At 39.5% G+C, this 22541-nt stretch overlaps 1 protein-coding gene across 9 annotated transcripts in view; it reads left to right on the top strand.

Annotated features, from left to right (window-relative positions):
- LOC127416677 (FERM domain-containing protein 4A-like) overlaps positions 1-20716 on the top strand; it is a 232445-nt gene extending 211729 nt beyond the window's left edge. For 7 of the 9 annotated variants that reach the window (XM_051656166.1, XM_051656167.1, XM_051656163.1 and 4 more), the window contains exons 18-23: positions 99-155; positions 4633-4870; positions 5109-5264; positions 6036-6865; positions 8691-8787; positions 14907-20716. In XM_051656166.1, the coding sequence (XP_051512126.1) occupies positions 99-155; positions 4633-4870; positions 5109-5264; positions 6036-6865; positions 8691-8787; positions 14907-15012 (1484 nt within the window). In that variant the 3' untranslated portion in view covers positions 15013-20716. Of the gene's footprint in view, positions 1-98; positions 156-4632; positions 4871-5108; positions 5265-6035; positions 6866-8690; positions 8788-9459; positions 9528-14906 lie in introns of all 9 variants that reach the window. The other 2 variants (XM_051656165.1, XM_051656164.1) reach the window with 1 other exon arrangement.
- The last annotated feature ends 1825 nt before the right edge of the window (positions 20717-22541 follow it).

Here is a 22541-nt window from a genome sequence, read left to right as displayed (position 1 = left end):
CACAGTCATGTGTTCATACTCACGTTTTCTGTATTGGTCTGTGCATGATGTCGAAGGGAAGAGTTTGTTTTTTGTTCTTAGTGTCTTTTGTTCCACAGAAGCGAATATCGGCTCAGAGGACAGCTCACTCTCTGATGGCCTGGTGCTGGATGATGGTGAGTTTATACACACTCAGACAATTCACACATACATTTACCTTGCTATCTAAATGGGGACTTACAATAGAGCTGTTCAGCCATGACGTCAGTTTGTGAGAATTTGCCTCTGGTTTCCTCTGGAATTTCCTATGGGTTTTATAATGGCAGCTTTGGATTTCTAAGTAAAATAAGGTCTGTGGTAAACATTACTTTAAGATACTTGGACATTTTGTTTTACAACATAAATGACATCCTTTCATATTTTAAACGTGAATGATGAAGCTGCCATTTAAAAAAATTTTTTTTTAAGTATGTTGCTTCATTACGACTTCAGAATCCACGTTTGAGGTGTGTAATTTATGTTGTAGAACAAATCATCCATGTATCAGTTTACCACAGACCTTATTTTGCTCATAAATCCAAAACTGCCATTATTAAACCCATAGGAAAATCCCGAGGGTACCATGGTGAATTCTCTTACAGGTTTTTGGACTTCAACCTGAACAGATACTAACATCATGTGTTAATAAGGCACAACGCAATAAAGCAACAAGCTATAAAAGCTATAAAAATATAGTTTTTGTAGTCTGAACAGGACAAAAACACATGCAATCTGGTTTTTTCTTGCCTGATCCAAACCACATTCATAGGTGGTTTGGAATCCAATTAAAATCTGATTTTTGTTAATGCGTCTTAGTCTGGAGTGTCAGATCGCATGTTGCTGTTTTTTCATAAGTCGTTGTGCGCGACGGGTTGTTTCAGCAGGTGTTGCAACAAGAAGACACACTGTATACTGCGTAGGGCACTTCAAAGGGAAAACAATAATGATGGCCACGCTATAGGATCGTTACAAGACATTTTTTTATGATAAAAAAAAAGACTTAAAATGAGTTCAGATTGATGTTTTATTACACCTTTCAGCCCTCTGACAGTGGAAGATAAAGTCAATGAGGGGAATAGGGTATAGGGATGATCACTTCTGAATGGAACGCACCCATGTTTCATGTATATGTCACAGAGCAGTCAAAGCAGTGCAAACTTCTTTTACAATAATACAGACATTGGCTTTACCCACCCAAAGAGAAGCGCTACAGTGCAGTAACACACACCAGCTGCAAGCCACCACAACACAATAAGGTACTGAATGTCTCACCCGAATATGGGACGCTTGAGCATTTTGAGCGCTTCAATACAGGACGGGGGTCGTCTTCGAGAGTCTCGCTGTCTGACACTTTAAAGCCCCATTCACACCGCAAGCGTCATCGCTCGACAAAGCAACACAATCCCATTCAGTTTCAATGAGAGCGCAGCGGCTTCAGGCGACACGAGCTGTCGCGACCGTTGGCGATAGAGATCGCCATGGGGATCGACAAGGCATGTTGGGACTATTTCAACTTTATGCAAATGACGAGCGACATTCGCGAGTGACTACCAATGAGAGTGAAGACAAAGGAGTTTATGTCATCCGTCTCCAGGCTGGGTGAGTGTGAGATACTGGACTCGAGTGCAGGCAAGACGGAGAAGTTAAACATTTCTGTGATAGATTTTACTGTTCTGTATCATTTGTCTGTAACCACATACAGTTGAAGTCAGGAGTTTACATACACCTTAGCCAAATACATTTAAACTCAGTTTTTCACAATTCATGACGTTTAATCGTAGAAATGTCTTAGGTCAGTTAGGATCACTACTTTATTTTAAGAATGTGAAATATCAGAATAATAGTAGAGAGAATGATTTATTTACTTTCATCACATTCGCAGTGGGTCAGAAGTTTACATACACTTTGTTAGTATTTGGTAGCATTGCCTTTAAATTGTTTAACCTGGGTCAAACGTTTTGGGTATCCTTCCACAAGCTTCTCACTATAAGTTGCTGGAATTTTGGCCCATTCCTCCAGACAGAACTGGTGTAACTGAGTCTGGTTTGTAGGCCTCCTTGCCTGCTCACACTTTTTCAGATTGAGGTCAGGGCTTTGTGATGGCCACTCCAATACCTTGACTTTGTTGTCCTTAAGCCATTTTTCCACAACTTTGGAGGTATGCTTGGGGTCATTGTCCATTTGGAAGACCCATTTGCGACCGAGCTTTAACTTCCTGGCTGATGTCTAGAGATGTTGCTTCAATATATCCACATCATTTTCCTTCCTCATGATGCCATCTATTTTGTGAAGTGCACCAGTTCCTCCTGCAGCAAAGCACCCCCACAACATGCCACTCCCATACTTCACGATTGAGATGGTGTTCTTCGGCTTGCAAGACTCACACTTTTTCCTCCAAACATAATGATGGATATTATGGCTAAACAGTTCCATACTTGTTTCATTAGGACCAGAGGTCTAATCTTTGTCCCCATGTGCACTTTCAAACTGTAGTCTGTGTTTTTATGGTGGTTTTGGAGCAGTGGCTTCTTCATTGCTGAGCAGCCTTTCAGGTTATGTCGATATAGGACTTGTTTTACTGTGGATATAGATACTCGTCTACCTGTTTCCTCCAGCATCTTCACAAGGTCCTTTGCTGTTGTTCTGGGATTGATTTGCACTTTTTTCACCTAACTACGTACATCTCTAGGAGACAGAATGAGTCTCCTTCCTGAGCGGTGTGATGGCTGCGTGGTCCCATGGTGTTTATACTTGAGTACTATTGTTTGTACAGATAAACATGGTACCTTCAGGTGTTTGGAAATTGCTCCTAAGGATGAACCAGACTTGTTGAGGTCCACACTTTTTTTTTCTGAGGTCTTGGCTGATTTCTATTGCTTTTCCCATGATGTCAAGCAAAGAGGCACTGAGTTTGAAGATAGGCCTTAAAATACATCCACAGGTACACCTCCAATTCAGTACACCTCCTATCAGAAGCTAATTGACTAATTGTCTGAAGGCTTGACATCATTTTCTGGAATTTTCCAAGCTGCTTAAAGGCACAGTTAACTTAGTGCATGTAAACTTCTGACCCACTGGAATTGTGATATAGTCAATTAAAAGTGAAACAATCTGTCTGTAAAAAATTGTTGGAAAAATTACTCATGTCAAGCACAAAGTAGATTTGCCAAAACTATAGTTTGCTAATATGAAATCTGTGGAGTGGTTAAAAAATGAGTTTTAATGACTTCAACCTATGTGTATGTAAACTTCTGACTTCAACTGTACATAGATATGGCCTAATAAAATGATGCGTGGAAAACCGTGTCGGCATTCTGAGTGAGTTTGATGCATATATTGATATAACGTTTGTCTTGTTTAATGATGCGATGCATTAAGCACTGCTGCAGGTTATATAGTATTGTGGCGAAGACGTTTAACACAGAGACCCTTTCATTGTGTGTAAAAGTTTGGTTTGACTTGTTCTGTGTGTCCAAAGACAAGATCCACGTAATCCATTTGTCACTGAATAAATCTCTTTTAATACCCTTTCTGTTTTTTTATAGCCAGTTGGTGATTAAAAACAACAAAATAAACGTTTAATTGTAATCACACATGAATGCACTAAAGACACCATGCACGTCCTCCCTTGTTTATATGCACGCACTGGCTGATGCCGGTTTTCTTAAAGAGACAGGACCGATTTTGCATTTGTTCTCCATGTCAATGTAAATATTGTAAACAGTACACATTATGCAAGTCAATGATAAACATATATGCAGCATAATATATGCAATTTGAATATGTTTATTGTTGGAATAAATTCAGTCTGTTTCATCAGTAAATGTTTTGAAAGTGCTGCATTTGCATTTATATATATATATATGTGCAGACTGAATTTGAACTTTTTTCAAAAGTTAAAATGTGACATATGATGAAAAACGAATGCTCAAAATTTTTTTGTATAATTTAATATTTTCTAATTGTACCTAGAAGGGTTTCCTAGAATGTTCCTTTATAATAAAGAGCATTAGCTGAGAGAGAAAGTAAGCAAAATAGACATTGTAAAATAAATATACACATATGAATCAATATCGAAGCAAATCGAAATCAGAATCAAATCAAATCTGGAAATCTGTATCAATGCCCAGCCCTATACACAAGTTTGCATCATTACTGTGACAACTAATGTGGACGTGCTAGCAAATGCGACTGCAGTCTGAACTAAAACACATCAGATGTATCCATGTATAACCTGCAGTTTGAACAGTCAGTCTAAAACAATCCGATTCGAGAAAAAAAAATCAGATTTTTTTCCTGCAGTGAGTTGTTGACCTCACCAGCCACAACTGCCACAAGCAATAAGACATTTAGTTTGTCATGTGATTTCTATTTTTGTTTTGTTATGCTGCGTAGCCCCACCCACAATGAAATCTTAATGCACCAGAATCCTGCTCTACTAATCATATTACACATGAAACATGTTCTGATTGCCTGTGATTATGTCCCATTCAAGCAGTATTTCACTTTTAGTGAGACCAGACAGTTTTCTTGATACTGGAAACTTGCGCCTGGCTACAGTCATATATTCATCTATACCTTAAACTTCACTTCCTCTCCCTCTCTGTTCTCCAGATGACCCCCAGGTGACAGGAACCCCCACGTTCTCGCCGGCTGCCTCCCCACATAAAGGCCTCCCACCCCGACCCCCCACCCACAGCCGGCCTCCTCCACCACAGTCCCTGGACGGACTGCGACACCTGCACTACCAGCGCAGCGACTATGACAAGTCTCCCATCAAACCGCGCATGTGGAGCGAAAGCTCATTAGACGAACCCTATGAAAGGGTGAAGAAACGTTCCTCCCACTCCAGGTATGGACGAATCAGCAACCACTTCTCCTGCACTATGTTAAAGCATGAGTAGACACATTGCATAAGGCCTATTCACAATGAACATGATTCTAACACATGCCAGCCCAGTGGAACCTGTCACACAGAGTCTTAAAACCTGCCTGCAACATAATGTTTTTATGTTTTTGCGTGTGAATCTACCTTACGTGTAACGTGAATTAATTAGATGACCAGTTTATTATTCTCTGTCTTTCTGCAGCAGTCACAGGCGGTTCCCGAGCACAGGCAGCTGTGAAGCGGGTGGGAGTAACTCTCTTCAGAACAGCCCTGTGCGCTCCCTCCCTCACTGGAACAGCCAATCCAGCATGCCCTCCACTCCTGACATGAGAACACGGAGCTACGTCCACTCGGCCAGGTGCTGCCACACACACTTTCTCTAATGTCCTCTGCTGTTAACATGCCAACATAATCTATTGTTTTAGTATCTGTTTGTCTATTTAGAAGGAGTGTTCCAGGTTCAATGCACGTTAAGCTCAGTCAACAGCATTGGTTTTGTAGAAGTCCCCGGTTATGTAGAAAAAAATGTATACAAATCTGGGTTACAGTAAGACGCTTACAATGGAAGTGAATGGGGCCAGTTCACACTGCTTCCAATGTATAGCCACAAGACGTAAACATTGCACATGTTAACATGATTTTAGTGTGATAAAATTGCTTACTAACCTAATCTGTGTAAAGTTATATCCAATATTACTGTATTACTTTGCTGTAATGATGACGTAACACCAGTAAACCTGAAAATCTGCTAAACGGAGTAACGCTAGTAAATCCCACTACAATCATGTTAACATGAATAATGTTTATGTCTTGTGGCTTTACTTTTGAAACAGTGTGTATTTTAATGTTTATGGACTGGCACCATTCACGACCGAGGCACTTAATTGTAACGTAATTGTACTGTATCTGTTTTTCGTGGTAACCAACATTGTGCAACAAAGGCTGTCAATTAAGCTTAACTTGTATTGAATCAGGAACATTCCTTATAAAAACAATAAAAACAAAAAAATAGCATATTTTATTGACATTATACTGTATGTTTTTTATGTATCGTAAATTCATTTATTTTTCAACATAACATTTAAAAATAAAATCATGTGCTAAAATTCGGTTTTCTTCTCTTTCTCAGTCTAACTCAGCCCTTCCGTGGGCGAAGTTCCAGTCTGGAATCTCAGGGGAAGCTGCTCTCTTTGGAGGCAGACACAGAAGCAGGACTTAGCCCTGACCTCTTCCTGTCGGGTCCACAGAGGACAGGAAGTAATGGCTCAATGGTCCCTGACGACTGCTCGTCCTGCACCAGCCACTCCAGCTCGGAACATTACTACCCCTCGTCCACTTCCAACCCCAACTACTGCACGCTAGCCGAGGACTCACCCTCTAAAGCCCGGCAGCGCCAGCGGCAACGGCACAAATCCGCCGGGCACCTGGGTGCTTCCAGCTCCGGCAGCATGCCCAATCTGGCGGCCCGCAATGGAGGCACTCACGGAAGCGTGTGCGGCAGTCACCAGGGCGTGTACCTCCACAGTCAAAGCCAGCCCTCATCGCAGTACCGAATCAAAGAGTACCCACTTTACACAGAGGGCAGCAGCCCCAACGCCGTGGTGGTCCGCAGCCTGGAGAACGACCAGGAGGGGCACTACAGCGTCAAGGCGCAGTTTAAGACCTCCAACTCCTACACGGCCGGGGGCCTTTATAAGGAGGGGTGGGGCTCCGGAGAAGACGGGGAAGCGGGCGGGAGCAGCGGGAGGTTGACTCCTTCTCGTTCACAGATTGTGAGGACTCCATCTCTGGGCAGGGAGGGGGGAGGAGGGGGGCGGACAGCAGTGTCAGAGGAACTGAGATGCTGGTATCAGCGCTCGTCTGGATCGCTGAAGGAGCACAGAAGCATCACGCACACTAGCTCCAATGCCTCAGACGGACGTGGGGGACGGATAGGAACACTAGTAAAGGGGTCACCAGGTCAGCAGGTTACACACATATATGCAATGTGCAAAAAAAAAAAAAAAAAGTGACTTAATAGACCCTTAGGCCCTGATTTACACAAGGTTTGCATGTATAAAAAGATGTTCAACTTTGATAGCATGCGCAAAAAAAGGTCAGTGCTGACCTACTAACTTATTTATGTTGTAATTTAATGTTTTAAACATTATTTTTAAAAGTCAAATATTGCGTCCAGTGCCAGTACGCTGAACAAGTGTGTCTGGCTTTCGCAAAATGAGCAGCGAGTGCTGGTTCTCTCCTGTGTTAAACCAGTCCTGCTCGACCTGTTCCGAGCGGGATTCGAACCGGCGTCTCTGGCATGGGAGGCGGGTGTGCTAATGAGGAGGCTAAAGCCCCTAGTGTCAGTCACTAGTGCACCTCTTGAGGCCAGGGGAGTGAGGTTTCCACATACCGCACAGTTATAACACACCAGCTGGCTCCCGTTACACTCACTCCCCTAAACCTCACTCCCATCCGGGTCACGGCACCACTGTAACCGGACCTGCTCGACTTGCTCCGAGCGGGATTTGAAACGGCATCTCTGGCATGGGAGGTGGGTGCGCTAATGAGGAGGCTAAAGGCTACAGCCCCTAGTGTCAGTCTCTAGTGTACGAAATTATTTTTTGTGGTAATCAGCATTATGCCACAAATGCTGTCGATTGAGCTTAACTTGTATTGAACCCGGAATATCCCTTTAAAGGAGCAATATGTAATATAATTACTGTACTAAAGCATAAAATTATCATAATATGTTATCAGAGATTTAGGAAACATGCTAAGTTGAAATACTGGCTTCTCCGAAAACAATGCTACAGCCAGTATATACTACTCTGAAATGTCCGTTCTGGGCCGGAATTTCTGTTTGTGTTTTGGCCTGTGTGATCCCGCCCACCGGGTTGCCAGATTTGAAACAAGTTAGCGGGCAAACACAGCGCACTGCAGCCATGGAAGCTAGCAATACATCTAGCTAACATTGACAGAGTTTTAAAAAATCCACATGAGCTGGTTTATAATTTGCAAACAATAAAAACATTGCAAACGTATACATTATACATGAGTGTAAGGCTCATCGCTTGCCATTGTCAGTTTGCTCATTCCTGTTGCGTGTCCTCAAACTGGCAACCCGTGTGAGCTTCGAGTCTGGGGAGGAGGGGGCGGGGGAGACAACTCTCTCCAATATTATGAATTTGGACTGGAGTACCCATTTTAAACGCTTAGTAAATCAGTGCTTTAGTATGGTAAACAACCTATTTAATTTGACACTGACAGGTTTCCAGACTGTGTTTCCAAACTGTTTCTCACAGCCTTGTTTTTCATTTACGTCACATTAAATATTATGTCTTCTCTGTCTGTCTGTACATTCTTTTTTTGTGTACATATTCTTGTATTATTATCATAATATGTTATCAGAGATTTAGGAAATATGCTAAGTTGAAATACTGGCTTTTCCGAAAACAATGCTACAGCCAGTATATGCTACTCTGAAATGTCCGTACTGCACTGATTCAGCATCTCTCAGACCTCTCTTATTTGTCCACTTAAGTTCTTTGGTGACAGGTGTGTGTGTGTGGAGGCTGTCAGTGTGTGGGTGTGTGTAGGGGGATTATCGCCTCTTTCTGGGTGGCAGAAACACTCAGAGATCCAAACCTCTTCCAGGAGCTCTCTCACACTGTCAAGAGGGTGATAGCAATGAGCAGTCAGCTTTATCTCTGACACATGAACCTCATGTATATGAATATGTGTTTGTAGCTCTACTGTATGCGTTAGTGTGTAATAATAATAATAATGTATGTGTTTGTTTTAGCTGCATCTCCACACAGTCAGAGGAGTGGAACGCCCTGTAGTGACCTTGCAGCTACTCCACCTTGTAGCCCACAACACATCCTCAACTGGCAGAGCGGGTAAGAGAAAGTACTTCCATCTGCCCCTTAGATGACATAGTAGCACCTAGAAACTGTATTTTAGTTTTGAAAGAGTTTCTAGAAACATGTAGATGGACTAACAAAAAAATTAGTTAAGAGCTAGATCTAATTAGTCAATCTAAACAACAACATCTCACTAGATTGTTAGAGTTAATAGTAGTTATGTCACAAACTCTATATAACACAAGTATTCAGTGCTGGTGCTTCATCACTAAAGCATTCGTTAACTGGTGCGAATACAATTCTCCATGCATTAAACTTTGACCAACTTAACTACACAAACACAAAGTTTATAGCTACATAAAATCATTTTCAGCTTTTTGTTTTGCTGTCCTTGGTTCTCTAAGATAGCATGTGTTTGCTTGTCTTTGAGATTATACAGCTTTGTTTTTTTTGTAAGTGGGATGTTATTTCAAAGAACAGGATGTTGGTCAAAGTTTGGACTCTGGAGAAAATTCTCTTGGTTTAGAGGTTCACCTAACTGTACCCAATGCTGTGTGTGTGTTTGTGTGTGTTGTTCACTTTAATTTTAAACTCACTTTACATTAACTGATCACTGCTACCCACAAATGCTAACCTCTGTCTCTCTTTCTCTCTCTCTGTCTCACTAATCCACCTCTGCTTGAATGTGTGTGTGTTTTCTCGGGGCAGTGATGCAACTGAAAGTTCTCCTACTGAAGACCGCTCTTCCTCTCACCAAAGCACTGACCAGTAGAGAGGTACTCTCTCTCTCTCTCTCTCTCTCTCTCTTTGTATCTCTCTGCATGTCCTGTATCTCACTTCTTCACTCCTTCACCTTTTTTGATTGCGCTTTGTTGTCATTTTCTTGTGTGCTAAATTTAACTGAATTTGTTAGTTAAAATGAGTAAAAATGTTTAACCCTGGTGTGACCTTTGGGGCATTTTTGACTTTTTCATTTTTGTTTTTTCGATCATTTTGGCTGTGATAATGCCAACGGCATACATTTTGCCAAAGGTGTGTATTTTGGGGGAATTTTGATATTTCAACCTCAGTTCCTGTAATACATCTATAATACACTGTGTACACAAAATAGTTACACTCAGGACCTTCGGGACAAAAATGTCCCCATTGAAACCCATTAAAACTGCAATATTTGATCCCAGTGCCATAAAAGCATAAAATCATGAATTCTATAATATTATGATTTCATTCAGGAGCCCTGGCTTCAAAAATTTTTTCTTTTTCACCAGATGGCGCCATTTCTCATGTTTAGCCTATGGAGCAAATACATGCTTTTCCCCTATTCTCTGTTTGCTATATTATAGAGCACTGCAGGCCAACTGAATAAATGATGCAGATAAAATTGTGTGTGTGTGTGTTGGTATGGATGTCAGAGTGTGTTTTGTATGTGTGTATTGAGAAATGTGTGTGTGCGTGTGTGTGTGTGTGTGTGTGAAAAACGACAGTGGCATTATGTAAACAAACTGGCATTTAAAGGGTTAAAATCCTGAAAATGAATGAATATTTGGTAGTTATGATCAGGACTGATGTTGGTTAAAAAATTAACTCATTGAAAGTGGAAAATAATATTAATATATAATATTTTTATGGTAGTTTTTTGACACGGACATTTTTGTCCACGAAGGACCACTAAGTAACTTTTTTTTTATTGACGCACAAGGGTTAAAATGTTGTTATTGGGATGAGTGGCATGGCCAAAATCTTATATCATAGTATGAGTAATTTTGATGTCATGATAACGGTTTATATCATGATAACATTTTTATTTTCATTTCAATTCACTGAAAAAATAAATAAAGAAAGAATTTCTGCTATTGGATAATTTACTGAATTCAATACTTCTCAAACACTTTACGAAAAGTACTTCATCTCATTTGATAACTTGCTCTTTTTATATGGATCTTGATGGACTGTTTTAAAAACTCTGGGTCTTTATTTGTTCGGGACTGGTCCCACTCTGTATTTCTGCATTTCTCAGTGTTTCGTTATACAAGTCCAGCATGTAAATAACTTAAAGGAATATTCCAGGTTCAATACAAGTTAAGCTCAATTGACAGCATTTGTGGCATAATGTTTATAATCACAAAACATTATTTCAACTTGTGTATTTTAAAATAAGCTAAGTTACAGTGAGACATTTACAATGGAAGTCAATGGGGCCGATCCGTAAACGTTAAAATACTCACTGTTTTAAAAGTATAGCCACAAGACATAAACAATATAGGTTTTGAAATGACTATAGTGTGATAAAATCACTTACTAACTGCATCTGTGTAAAGTTTTTTTCAAATATTACAATAAAACTAAATATGAAGAATACAAATAAATCCCTGATTTTATCACTTTAAATTTATTTTAACATATATAATGTTTACGTCTTGCGACTATACTTTTGAAACTGTATTTTAATGTTTATAAAACTTCTATTGTAAGTGTCTCACTGTAACCGTGATTTGTGCTTGTTTTGTTTTTTACATACAGTATATGTAAGGGATAATGTACAGTCAGCCAGTTGTTATCGTACAATAAACCCCGACATGGTGATCAGGACTGGTATCACCCTGAAGGGGTTTGTTATATATATATATATATATATATATATATATATATATATATATATATATATATATATATAAATGAGTCGAACAATGCAAGTCAAAATTATTTTTTGAGGCAAAATATTATCCCACGAATGCTGTCGATTGAGCATAAGTTGTTTTGAATGTGGAACATTCCTTTAAAGCAGTGGTTCACAACTAGAGACAAGATTTTACATTGGACATCAAGCTGTGACCCAACAAAGACCCAACCTGTATTTAATATAGCCTGGGTGGTATTTCCTGGTTGGTATAGTTTTTAAGTGATGACATTTGTATTGATGATGTCAATAAGATACAGTTAGTTTTCTATTCTCTAGAGTCTATTCTGTTTACATTTATGCATTTGGCAGATGCTTTTATCCAAAGTGACTTACAGTGCACTTATTACAGGGACAATCCCCCTGGAGCAACCTGCAGTTAAGTGTCTTGCTCAAGGATACAATGGTGGTGGCTGTGGGGATTGAACCAGCAACCTTCTGATTACCAGTTATGTGCTTTAGTCCACTACGCCACCACCACTCCAGTTTATTTCCTAATATCAAACATCATTCAAACAAAACATGTATTACACATGAGGAAAACTTTGACAATAATTTATCCATAAATCTTGGAGGTTCAGACTTTAAATCATTTTATGTACTTGCCCTTATATTTCCAATGTAATGCTATATAAGCACAGGTAAGACCATGGCTGTCTCCTCATCAGTGTGGTTAGGTCAATATAGCTAGTCTTTCTTTGAAAAAATTGTTATAAAAAAGTAGCCTAAACACATTAAGAAACTTTCACAGTTGAAAAAAGAAAAGAGATCTAATAGATTCAAATTAATGTACACTGCCTGGCCAAAAAAATGGTTGCCATTTGGATTTAAATAAGCAGATACTTAAGAGCCTACGATTGGATCATTATTGCAGTGATTAATATGTTTCAGATGGCAACAATTCTTTTAACCCTAACTGATGCAGTGTGCAGCTTCTCATTTCCTAAACAACCATGTCAGAAGACGTATTCTGTGGTCGTGGAAAAGATGTTACTCTGTTTCAGAAGGGGCAAATTATTGGCACGCATCAAGCCAAGTAAACGAAGACCTCAATGGAGATTGCTGAAATCACTGGAATTGGGTTAAGAACTGTCCATCGTATGATTAAATCCTGGAAGGATTGTGGTGAACCGTCAGCTTCGTGGAAGAAATGTGGTCGAAAAAAAAATCACTAAAACTCTTGGTGAAGTCACATCGTAAAAAATCGACAGTAGAACTCACGGCTATGTTTAATAGTGAAAGTAAGAGCATTTCAATATGCACAATGGGACGAGAACTTACAGGATTGGGACTAAGCAGCTGTGTGGCCACAAGAAAGCCACTTGTTAGTGAGGCTAATCGGAAAAAATGACTTCAGTTTGCTAGGGAGCATAAAGATTGGACTGTGGAGCAATGGAGAATGTCCATGTGGTCTGATGAGTCCAGGCAATTCCAAAGCGATGGGCGCGTCAGGGTAAGAAGGGAAGCACATGAAGCGATGCACCCATCATGCATAGTGCCCACTGTACAAGCCTCTGGATTCAGTGTTATGATCTGGGGTTGCTTCAGTTGGTCAGGTCTAGGCTCAGCAACGTTATGCAGCAATAAAATGAAGTCAGCTGACTACCTGAATGTACTGAATGACCAGGTTATCCCATCAATGGATTTTTTCTTCCCTGACTGCACGGGTATATTCCAGGACGACAATGGCAAGATTCATCAGGCGGTTCAGGGAGCATGAGGAATCATTTTCACACATGAATTGGCCACCACAGAGTCCTGATCTTAACCCCATTGAAAGTCTTTGGGATGTGCTGGAGAAGACTTTACAGAGTGGTTCGACTCTCTCGTCGTCAATACAAGATCTCGGCCAAAAAATGTACGCAACTCTGGACGGAAGTAAATGTTGTGACGTTGCATAAGGTTGTCGAAACAATGCCACGACGAATACACGCTGTAATCAAAGCTATAGGCGGTCCAACGAAATATTAGGGTATGCAACGTCACAACATTTATTTCCGTCCAGAGTTGCATACATTTTTGGCCAAGATCTTGTATTTATGAAGTTGCATAAGGTTGTCGAAACAATGCCACAACGAATGCACGCTGTAATCAAAGCTATAGGCGGTCCAACAAAATATTAAAATGTGCAATTATTTTTTGGGCCAGGCAGGTAGCATTTTTGTGAAAATATAGCAGTAACTATTACTTCTGTAAAATCATGATTAACTTTAGTAGGGGGATGATGTATAATTTGAAAACCTTTATTTTGGCGCATGTCTCAGTGTTGTTTCTTTTCAGTCAGGGCTGTTCGAGAAGTTTGACTTCCTCCACAGCACTTTAAACTAAACTCTCACTAGAATTCAAATGGGTCGCATCAGTTTTGTTGTCTGTGGCGCACTCGTGCGAAAACCAGGCTTCAATCGCAAATGCGCACTTTAGATGAGAAGCATATTTAGCACATATAAAGCGCCGGAACGTGCAGTGAATGTCATTAAATTTGCCTTGCCGCTCTGAAATTTAGCTTAGGCTGCCACCGAAAAAATTGAAATGAAGGAAGATCCCTGGCATTGTTCTTTCCCTGCTGTCCGTGACCCTATCCGAACCCATCAGTTGAGAAACACTGCTCTAAAGCAGTCCTGCCAGTCAGTAGCCGCACAGATAGCTAGCTACCTCGGTAGAAATGGTTCTGCAGAATCTCTAATGTTTGAGTATGGTAAACCATGGTAAAATCAAAGTAATGCACAAACTTGAGTGGCTCATTGTTGTAAAAAAAAAAAAAAAAAAATGCCAGCAACAGCAGTTTGATTAAAGACACCAATATTCAATGAAAGTTACATTTATTGGGTTTTTTATTGCCTGGGTAGCTCAGTGGTAAATTACGCTGGCTACCACCCCTGGAGTTCGCTAGTTCGCTAGTTCGAATCCCAGGGCGTGCTGAGTGACTCCAGCCAGGTCTCCTAAGCAACCAAATTGGCCCGGTTGCTAGGGAGGGTAGAGTCACATGGGGTAACCTCCTCGTGGTTGCTATAATGTGGTTTGTTCTCGGTGGGGCGCATGGTGAATTGAGTGCGGATGCCGCGGTGGATGGCGTAAAGCCTCCACACGCGCTATGTCTCTGTGGCAACGCGCTCAACAAGCCACGTGATAAGATGCGCAGGTTGACTGTCTCAGACGCGGAGGCAACTGGGATTCGTCTTCCGCCACACAGACTGAGGCAAAATCACTATGCGACCACCAGGACTTAGAACGCATTGGGAATTGGGCATTCCAAATTGGGAGAAAAAGGGGAAAAATCCCCCCCCCCCGATTACGGTTGTCATGACATGTAGCAACTTGGCGAATTAATACAGAATGTGTCATTTTACCACAGCTTTGAATGTAACTCATCCAGTCACAATTAAGTGTCAGAACTATCCGCTTTATAAATCGTCTATATTAATGTACCTGTTCATTTAAAAAAAAGATGTCCAACACTTTCGTCTGTTTCTCATTGCAGATTGCCGTTCAACGATAGTTGTTTCCTGAGCAGTCCTCTGTGTGCTGAGATAGCAGACGTACAGTGGTACGGACATGAGAAGGCAAAGCCGGGAACACTCGTCTGAACCCTCATCCCTCATTCCTCTCTCAATAAGAGAGTGTTCTAAAGGCAGGCCTGTCCATTGGCCGGACCTCAACTCATAAAAACCCATAAGGCTGGAGCCAGTACCACCTCACCTATTTCCTGTCTCTCTCTGTGTATATCCAGCAGTACAGTGCTTATGAACTATGGAGTCTAAATGAACTGAACTGAGCTTGACCTTTCCTGACCCTCCCCCTTAGACTTTGAACTTTGACCCAGTTAGCTGGCAGCCAGTTCCTCGGTATGCACAAGCCCTCAATGTTTAATCCGTCGCTGGAGTGACGCGCATACGAGAGACTTCTCATGTACGCATGTATGTGTCAGCGTTGTACTATAGATAAACCCCAACTCATGCACACACATGCTCAAATAGACATTCGTCAGAGAATCAACAGCGTTCTCTCTCATACACGACATGCACAAAAACACATTCCGATGGACTACTTTGTCGTCAACCATCTTCTTTGTAAAGATCTTTATGTTCTCAGTTCTGTTAAAAAAAGAAGTGTGACCACAAGCCCCGCCTTCACTCTACAGCCTCTCTTCTGATTGGACCATGAACTATAAATAAGCCCCTCGTCCTTTTCTTTGTGGACTTTCTGGTTTTATGTTCTATAATATTTTGTGGAAAGAATAAAGAATTTAAATGGTGAAAGCTTTTCTCCGATCTTCCTGGAATTGAAGATTAACCCTGAAAATATCATTAAAGATGCAACATTGTGAAAAGGATTCCACCGAAATGACAAGATGCATGTAAATCTGAAGTAGATCTCCATGGAACATTATGATAACTATCATTAATAACCACACTTCCATTTAAAAGTTTTATAACACTAAGAATGCTTTTGTTCACCAAGGATGCATTAAACTGACCAAGAACTACAGTAAAGACATTCATAATGTTACAAACGACTATTTGTATTTTTTATTTGTTTTTTATTCTGTAGTCTTCAAACTTTCTGTTCCTCAAAGAATCTTCTTGCAGTAATGCAAGTGTTTTGCATGTACTGGTCAATGAAGCAGCTAGTTTAAGACCTTTCAGGAGTCTGTTTCTCAAACTAGAGACTTTGATGTACTTGTCTTCTTGTTGTTGTGCAACTGGGCCATCCGCTTCTTTCTCCATCCTGGTTAGATCCGGTTTATGTTTTCAAGTCGGTCGTGCATGGAATAGACTTCATCTCAAACAAAATTGCCTGTGTCTCGTTTGGAAGGCTGCGTCCTCCGGAGGTCGCATTTGTCAGCCGCATACGTCATCGAGGCTGTCTCGTTTCATAAAAGCGAGTAGGACACTTCAAATGCAGCCTACGAATGCAACCTTCTTTCACGGGAATTCGGAGGATGCATGAGGTGTATCCTTCGTGGGCACTTACAACCCACAATTCTTTGCTTCAACGGAAATGTCGGAAAAAATTTGCCAATTTGCCCGTAAGTATGATATTAATTCCCAAGTTGAAATACCTCAGTAGATGGGTGCAGAGTATATAATATGTATAATTATATTAATATATAATTAAAATAAAGTATTAGACTAAAACTACACCTGTAAAATCTATTTTCTTTTCTCTTTACATCATTATAACTCTCCTAAAATTTACCTCATGCATTCCCTTCTAAAGGGACTTTGTTCCCTTCACACTCGAAGCGCTCGCGCTTGTTAAAGAGTGGCTTGCTGTCATGTTCTGTTTCCGTTCATCCTACGAAGGCCGTCTCGTTTAAATGAGACTTGTTTAAAGGAGGATGCTCGGTATACTGCAGCCTTCAAAGGACGCGTCCTACCTAGCACGCAGCCTTCGAAACGAGACACAGCTATTGAAGCTCATAAGAAGTGGGATTGTACTCAATACCTCAGAAACTGGAAAGACACTTCATCGCGATGTAAACGCTTCATTAAGTAGCACAACCATTATTAACTGCTAAAACTAGACGAAAAGCTTTTCTCTCAATTTGGGATGGCCAATTCCCAATGTGCTTTTAAGTCCTTGTGGTCACGTAGTGATTCGCCTCAGTCTGGGTGACAGAGGACGAATCCCAGTTGCCTCTGCATATGAGATCGCCAACCCGCGCATCTTATCATGTGGCTTGTTGAGCGCGTTGCCACGGAGACATAGTGTGTGTGGAGGGTTCACGCCACCCACTGCAGCATCCACGCTCAACTCACCACGCACCCCACCGAGAACGAACCATATTATAGCGATCACAAGGAGGATACCCCAAGTAACTCTACCCTCCCTAGCAACCGGGCCAATTTGGTTGCTTAGGAGACCTGGCTGGAGTCACTCAGCACGCCCTGGGATTCGAACTAGCGAACTCCAAGGGTGGTAGCCAGCGTCTTTACCACTGAGCTTCTTAAGGATTAGGTGACAGTATTTTCTTAGTGGACTGGAGGAATGACTGCTGAAAATGGGGCTTTGCTAACATGGGTAAATATTGAAGTATAAAATAAATAAAACACTCATTTGAAACAATAATAATAATTTGCAACATTACTAAAGGCTTTAGCAGAACATCCTTGGCGAACAGAAGCATCAATTTCTTTTAAAAACAAAAATGTCTTGGTGTTCTAAAATGTTTGAAGGGTAGTGTGCATAATTTCGAGGTATTTGGAAATGTGGTAATGTTGAATTGTCTTTCAAATCGTTCAAAAATGGGTTCATTGTTTGTGGTCCAGGCAATTCCTCATTTGCTAACATTTAGAAGCCAATCAAGCCATAGCTATAAAAACGTATCGAAAACGTTAGATGGAGGTTAGCCTTGGTTAGCATGACCCTCTCTCATTAAATGACCAATCTGTGAAGTACTGTATTTGCCGCATAAAAACTCAACGATCTACAGCAACTTGCCGCCATGGTGCTCTGATCCTGTACTGTACACAGATTAACTGTACACCCCATAATGCCCTGCTGTAAGCCCACACTGTATGCAGAACTGTCACAGCCCAAAAAACTACAAACCCCATAGTCCTTCTCCATATACATCAGTAAAGCCGTCTCTAATGCTGAATTCCATTCAAAGTCAGTATTCCTTCTTGATATCTCCGATCTCCGACCATAACAGCATTCCATTGTCTGATTCTCGGAAGATGACACAAAGAGAAAAAACTGCAGTGCTACCTCTCTTAGCAAACAAATTGTAGAGGATAAATAAAGCTGTGTGCAATTATAATTTACCATATTTCACACACCTATCTCTGCAAACATTTGCTAAACAAGTTTTATTATTATGTAATGTTGCAACTTTTACTCATTAATGCTTTTTATTTACTTAAAAGTGAATATTTATCATTAACTTTGTACTTTAACCTGGGTACACTGCAAAAAGTCATATACTTTCTATGTATTTTTGATTATTTTCCAGTAAAAATATCTAAACATCCTTAAAACAAGAAAAAAAAATGAAATAATATAAGATAAATCTTTATGGGTTTCTTTTGTTGTTGTTGTTGTTGTTTGAGAGAAATTAACCAAATTTGGTGGGGTTTTTGCTTAAAATAAGACAAAACTATTTGCCAATGGGTTAAGAAAAATAAACATGTTTTCTCTTTTAATCAAGTTTTTTTTCTTACGCCATTGGTCATTTTTTCTTGTTACAGGCATAAACATTACTACATTTTGTTAGATTACTTTGAAAACAATGCAAAATATCTTCTCAAGTCAATTTTTGTTGTTTTAAGAATGTTTGGATAATTTTATAAGAAAACACGACAAAAATTACTTGTTTGCATGACGTAAAGCACCTGCATCTGGGCGAAATCTGAGTTTCCAAATTGGAAGTCCGACTTCCAGTGGCGTTCCATTGCACTTTTCCCAAGTAGGAAGTTGGAAATTCCGACTTTCCAAATTGAATGGAACGCAGCATACAACACAGAACCTTACCTGGGACACCAAACAATTTTGGCCTTATAGGTTTTATGTTTTTATGTGTGTTTGTCTGTGTTTTTAATATTCAGGATAATACTTACATCTATATAACAATTATAACATTATGCTCGTGGTTATAAAACCTTAAAGTCAGATGAGCATAACATAATGAGGCGCACAGATTTAACAGGAGAGTTCACACAAAAATAAAAAGTCGTTACTCAACCTTGTGTTGTTGTTGTTGTTCCAAACCTGTATGGCAGAATGTTAGCCTCATTCACCATTTACTTTCATTGCATCTTTTTCCCATATAATGAAAGTGAATGGTGACTTAAGCTGTAGGCTAGCAAAATCCTGCAGAACATTTCCTTTTGTGTTCCACAGAAGAAGGAAAGTCATACAGATTTGGAACAAAATGCAGGAGAGTAAATGACAGAATTATCATTTTCTAGTGAACCATCCATTTAAAACCAACACAATTTTTCAGGCTAAATGATGTGAAGAATTTCAAGAGAAAAGCATTTCAGAATGTGACGAGAATAGAGCAGGTGCTTCGTTTTAAAAGCAGAAAAACCTCCGCCATCACCAGTGTGAAAACATAAGCTCAGAAAACAAGATGTTTATGCCATCAGCGAGATCTGAACTGAAACCATGGGTGCCCCTCTCCTCGGTCATTTTTGACCGACGAAAACATCAAGCCATACATTTGAAGACCACATTTATGACACACTCTGCAAGATACAAAACAGTGTGTACACAAAGTACCTTAAGAAACAGGTCGTTGAAAGCACACCCTTTGTCGTTAATTATCAACATAATTTAATAAACGTCAAACAGTTGTAGTCAGTATTTTGTGCATTAAAATATGCAACTAATAACTGTCATTCATTAAAGGTGTTTATTCAAAAGGGTTGAAATCACACTACTGTTAGAACACAAATAGTAACACGCATTACCAAATGAAAGGAAACACCCAGTTATCTGATTCCTGCTCCATAAACGGCCTCTTTAAATATATATATATATATATAAATATTAAAAATCAGAATTTTTTATCTGCCATAAAATTACAATAAAAACACCCTTCTCGTGCATGTTCAGTGCACGCTGTGCATCTTGATGTTAAACCTAAAACATGGTTTCAAAACAGCCCTTTCCATAAAAAAGCACCTCACGCTCGCGCATTTAGAGTTCACTCTGACCTCGTACCTCCCCGAACCCTTGTAGACCAACGTGAACTCACTCCTCTTGTCTACCTGTACTCAATAACGTAAATCTTTTTATATTAAAAAAGCTAACACATTTATCAACATTTATAGGCAGGACTATGGAAACCTTGACTGTGTTCTTTTAAAATTCGTTTGATGATTTTTAAATCAGTATTTGTTTTATTTCTGTCTTTATTTTTCACTCTAAGCTGGGAAACAGTAACAACACGTTCAGGTGCTACAGGAAGACCAGTTACGGCTTTAGTTTCCTAGCTGTAGACTTTTGCTTACTGTTGTCAATAGTTTTAATACCAGTCGTGCAAAATGAAGAACATTAGTAACTAAACTGTCTCTCACTTCATCTTGACAATAGAGCATGTTTCATAAGTTCATTTCAGACATAACAGGACACAATTAAAATGGTGTTGTAGAAAAAAGTGGAATTGTTGGGCGGGATAAATATAACCAAATTCCACAGTTAATTTATTCTTTTTTCTATTAAGAATTTGTATAAAACATTTTTCAAAAGCTGTGTTGTTGGCAACTGATACTGAATTTTCCAGATGAGAAATGTGTTGGTTTTTGAGATTCTGAAATAAATTATTGCTGAATGTTCTCTATACTGAAGCGTGAAATCGTTTTATTGCTGTGTTTCACCTCTTGTGTTTTCCAGCGACATTTAGGAAGAAAGGTACTCCAAATATGAAGAATATATTAAACTGGTACATGCTGATAACAGGGTATATTTACAAAAGTTAATGCATATTTATCATGATTCATAACGCAACATGCCTGCAGGTGGGTGAAGGTGATCATTTGTTTCCTTGAGGCCTAATTTAATTTATCCTTCGTGGATTGCGTTCGTGCATAAGTGAAACGAGCCGCAGGTGAAACTGAATCACACCCTGTGACTGAAATAACAAGCACATGAAAGTGAAATTTCATTTGCCAAATCTGAATACTGCTCAAAAATATAAAAATAAATGTCAGTGTCGTGTCATAGTAAACATGGATCATTTTTAAAGATAGTCTCACTTTGATTATGCATCCAAGAATCAAAGGTAATAAAAATGTGATGCCCTGTTTTTGGTAGAAATTATCAGTCTATTTTCTCTTATGTCAGTGCTCTATTAATTAAATATGAATTTTTCTATCCCTAATGTTCGTGAGGCTTATGAATGGAGAACATTTAGTGTGAACTGCAAATATTTACTTCACTTTACTGATGAATTCATCTTAATGCACTTTTATCCTGTCATTTTCCAGAGGATGAATGTACTCAAAAAAATCATTTTAGGATTTACGCATTTTAATCTCATAGCAAAATTCCATCAAATTGAATGTAATCTTTAACAAAATAAAATACAAAAGTAAATATTTTAAGTGTATTATTTTATTTTGTAAAAACAAAAAAAGGTACACAAAATAATTTGATGGAATTTTGTTATGAAATTGAAATACGTAAATCTTAAAAATAGGCACAAAAAAAACGTTTTTGAGTGCATAAGAGTGATCAAAGCAAACAATGACAAAAACATATTTTGCATATAGAAAATTAAGCCTATTTTTAGGGCCGTGAAGATTTTGTGCATTGTGACATTATTTCCATTACATTTACACGCATTTTAACCCGTAAAACTCTCGTTACTGTAATGCAAAAAATATGGTCATTATGATACTCTCATTACCATTACATTTAAATATACATATATTTTAGCCTATTTTCTAAATTTTGTAATTTTTTTATCCCCTTTTCACCCACTTTAGAATGCCCAATTCCCACTACTTAGACAGTCCTCGTGGTGGCGCGGTTACTCACCTCAATCCGGGTGGCGGAGAACAAGTCTCAGTTGACGGTCTCAGACCGCCAATCCGCGCATCTTATCACGTGACTCGTGCATGACACCGCAGAGACTCACAGCATGTGGAGGCTCATGCTACTCTCCGCGATCCACGCACAACTTACCACACGCCCCATTGAGAGCGAGAACCACTAATCGCGACCACGAGGAAGTTACCCCATGTGACTACCCTCCCTAGCAACCGGGCCAATTTGGTTGCTTAGGAGACCTGGCTGGAGTCACACAACACGCCCTGGATTCAAACTCGTGACTCCAGGGGTGACAGTCAGCATCAATACTCACTGAGATACCCAGGCCCCTCTTTTAGCCTATTTTTAATATTTAGGCATTTTAATTTTATAACAAAATTCCATCAAATTGAATAGTGTCATTTTTAACAAAATTAAAGTAACAAAATCTAAATATTTCGTTTTTATTATTTTGTTAAAGTTTACTCATTAATTGTTTTGAAATTTCATGAAATTGAAATGTGAAAAATTTTAAACAATTTTGTGTGTGCATGTAAAGGATATATTAGTTAAGTTGTGAAGTATTTATACATCATAGTAGCACTTCCTTGGTACTGTTTCATTTTTACTAATTTTC

This window comes from Myxocyprinus asiaticus, chromosome 26 (genome assembly GCF_019703515.2).
Source record: "Myxocyprinus asiaticus isolate MX2 ecotype Aquarium Trade chromosome 26, UBuf_Myxa_2, whole genome shotgun sequence".
Classification (NCBI taxonomy): domain Eukaryota; kingdom Metazoa; phylum Chordata; class Actinopteri; order Cypriniformes; family Catostomidae; genus Myxocyprinus; species Myxocyprinus asiaticus.
The sequence above is the reverse complement of the archived record's forward strand: the minus strand, read 5'-3'. Positions and strand labels throughout refer to the sequence as shown.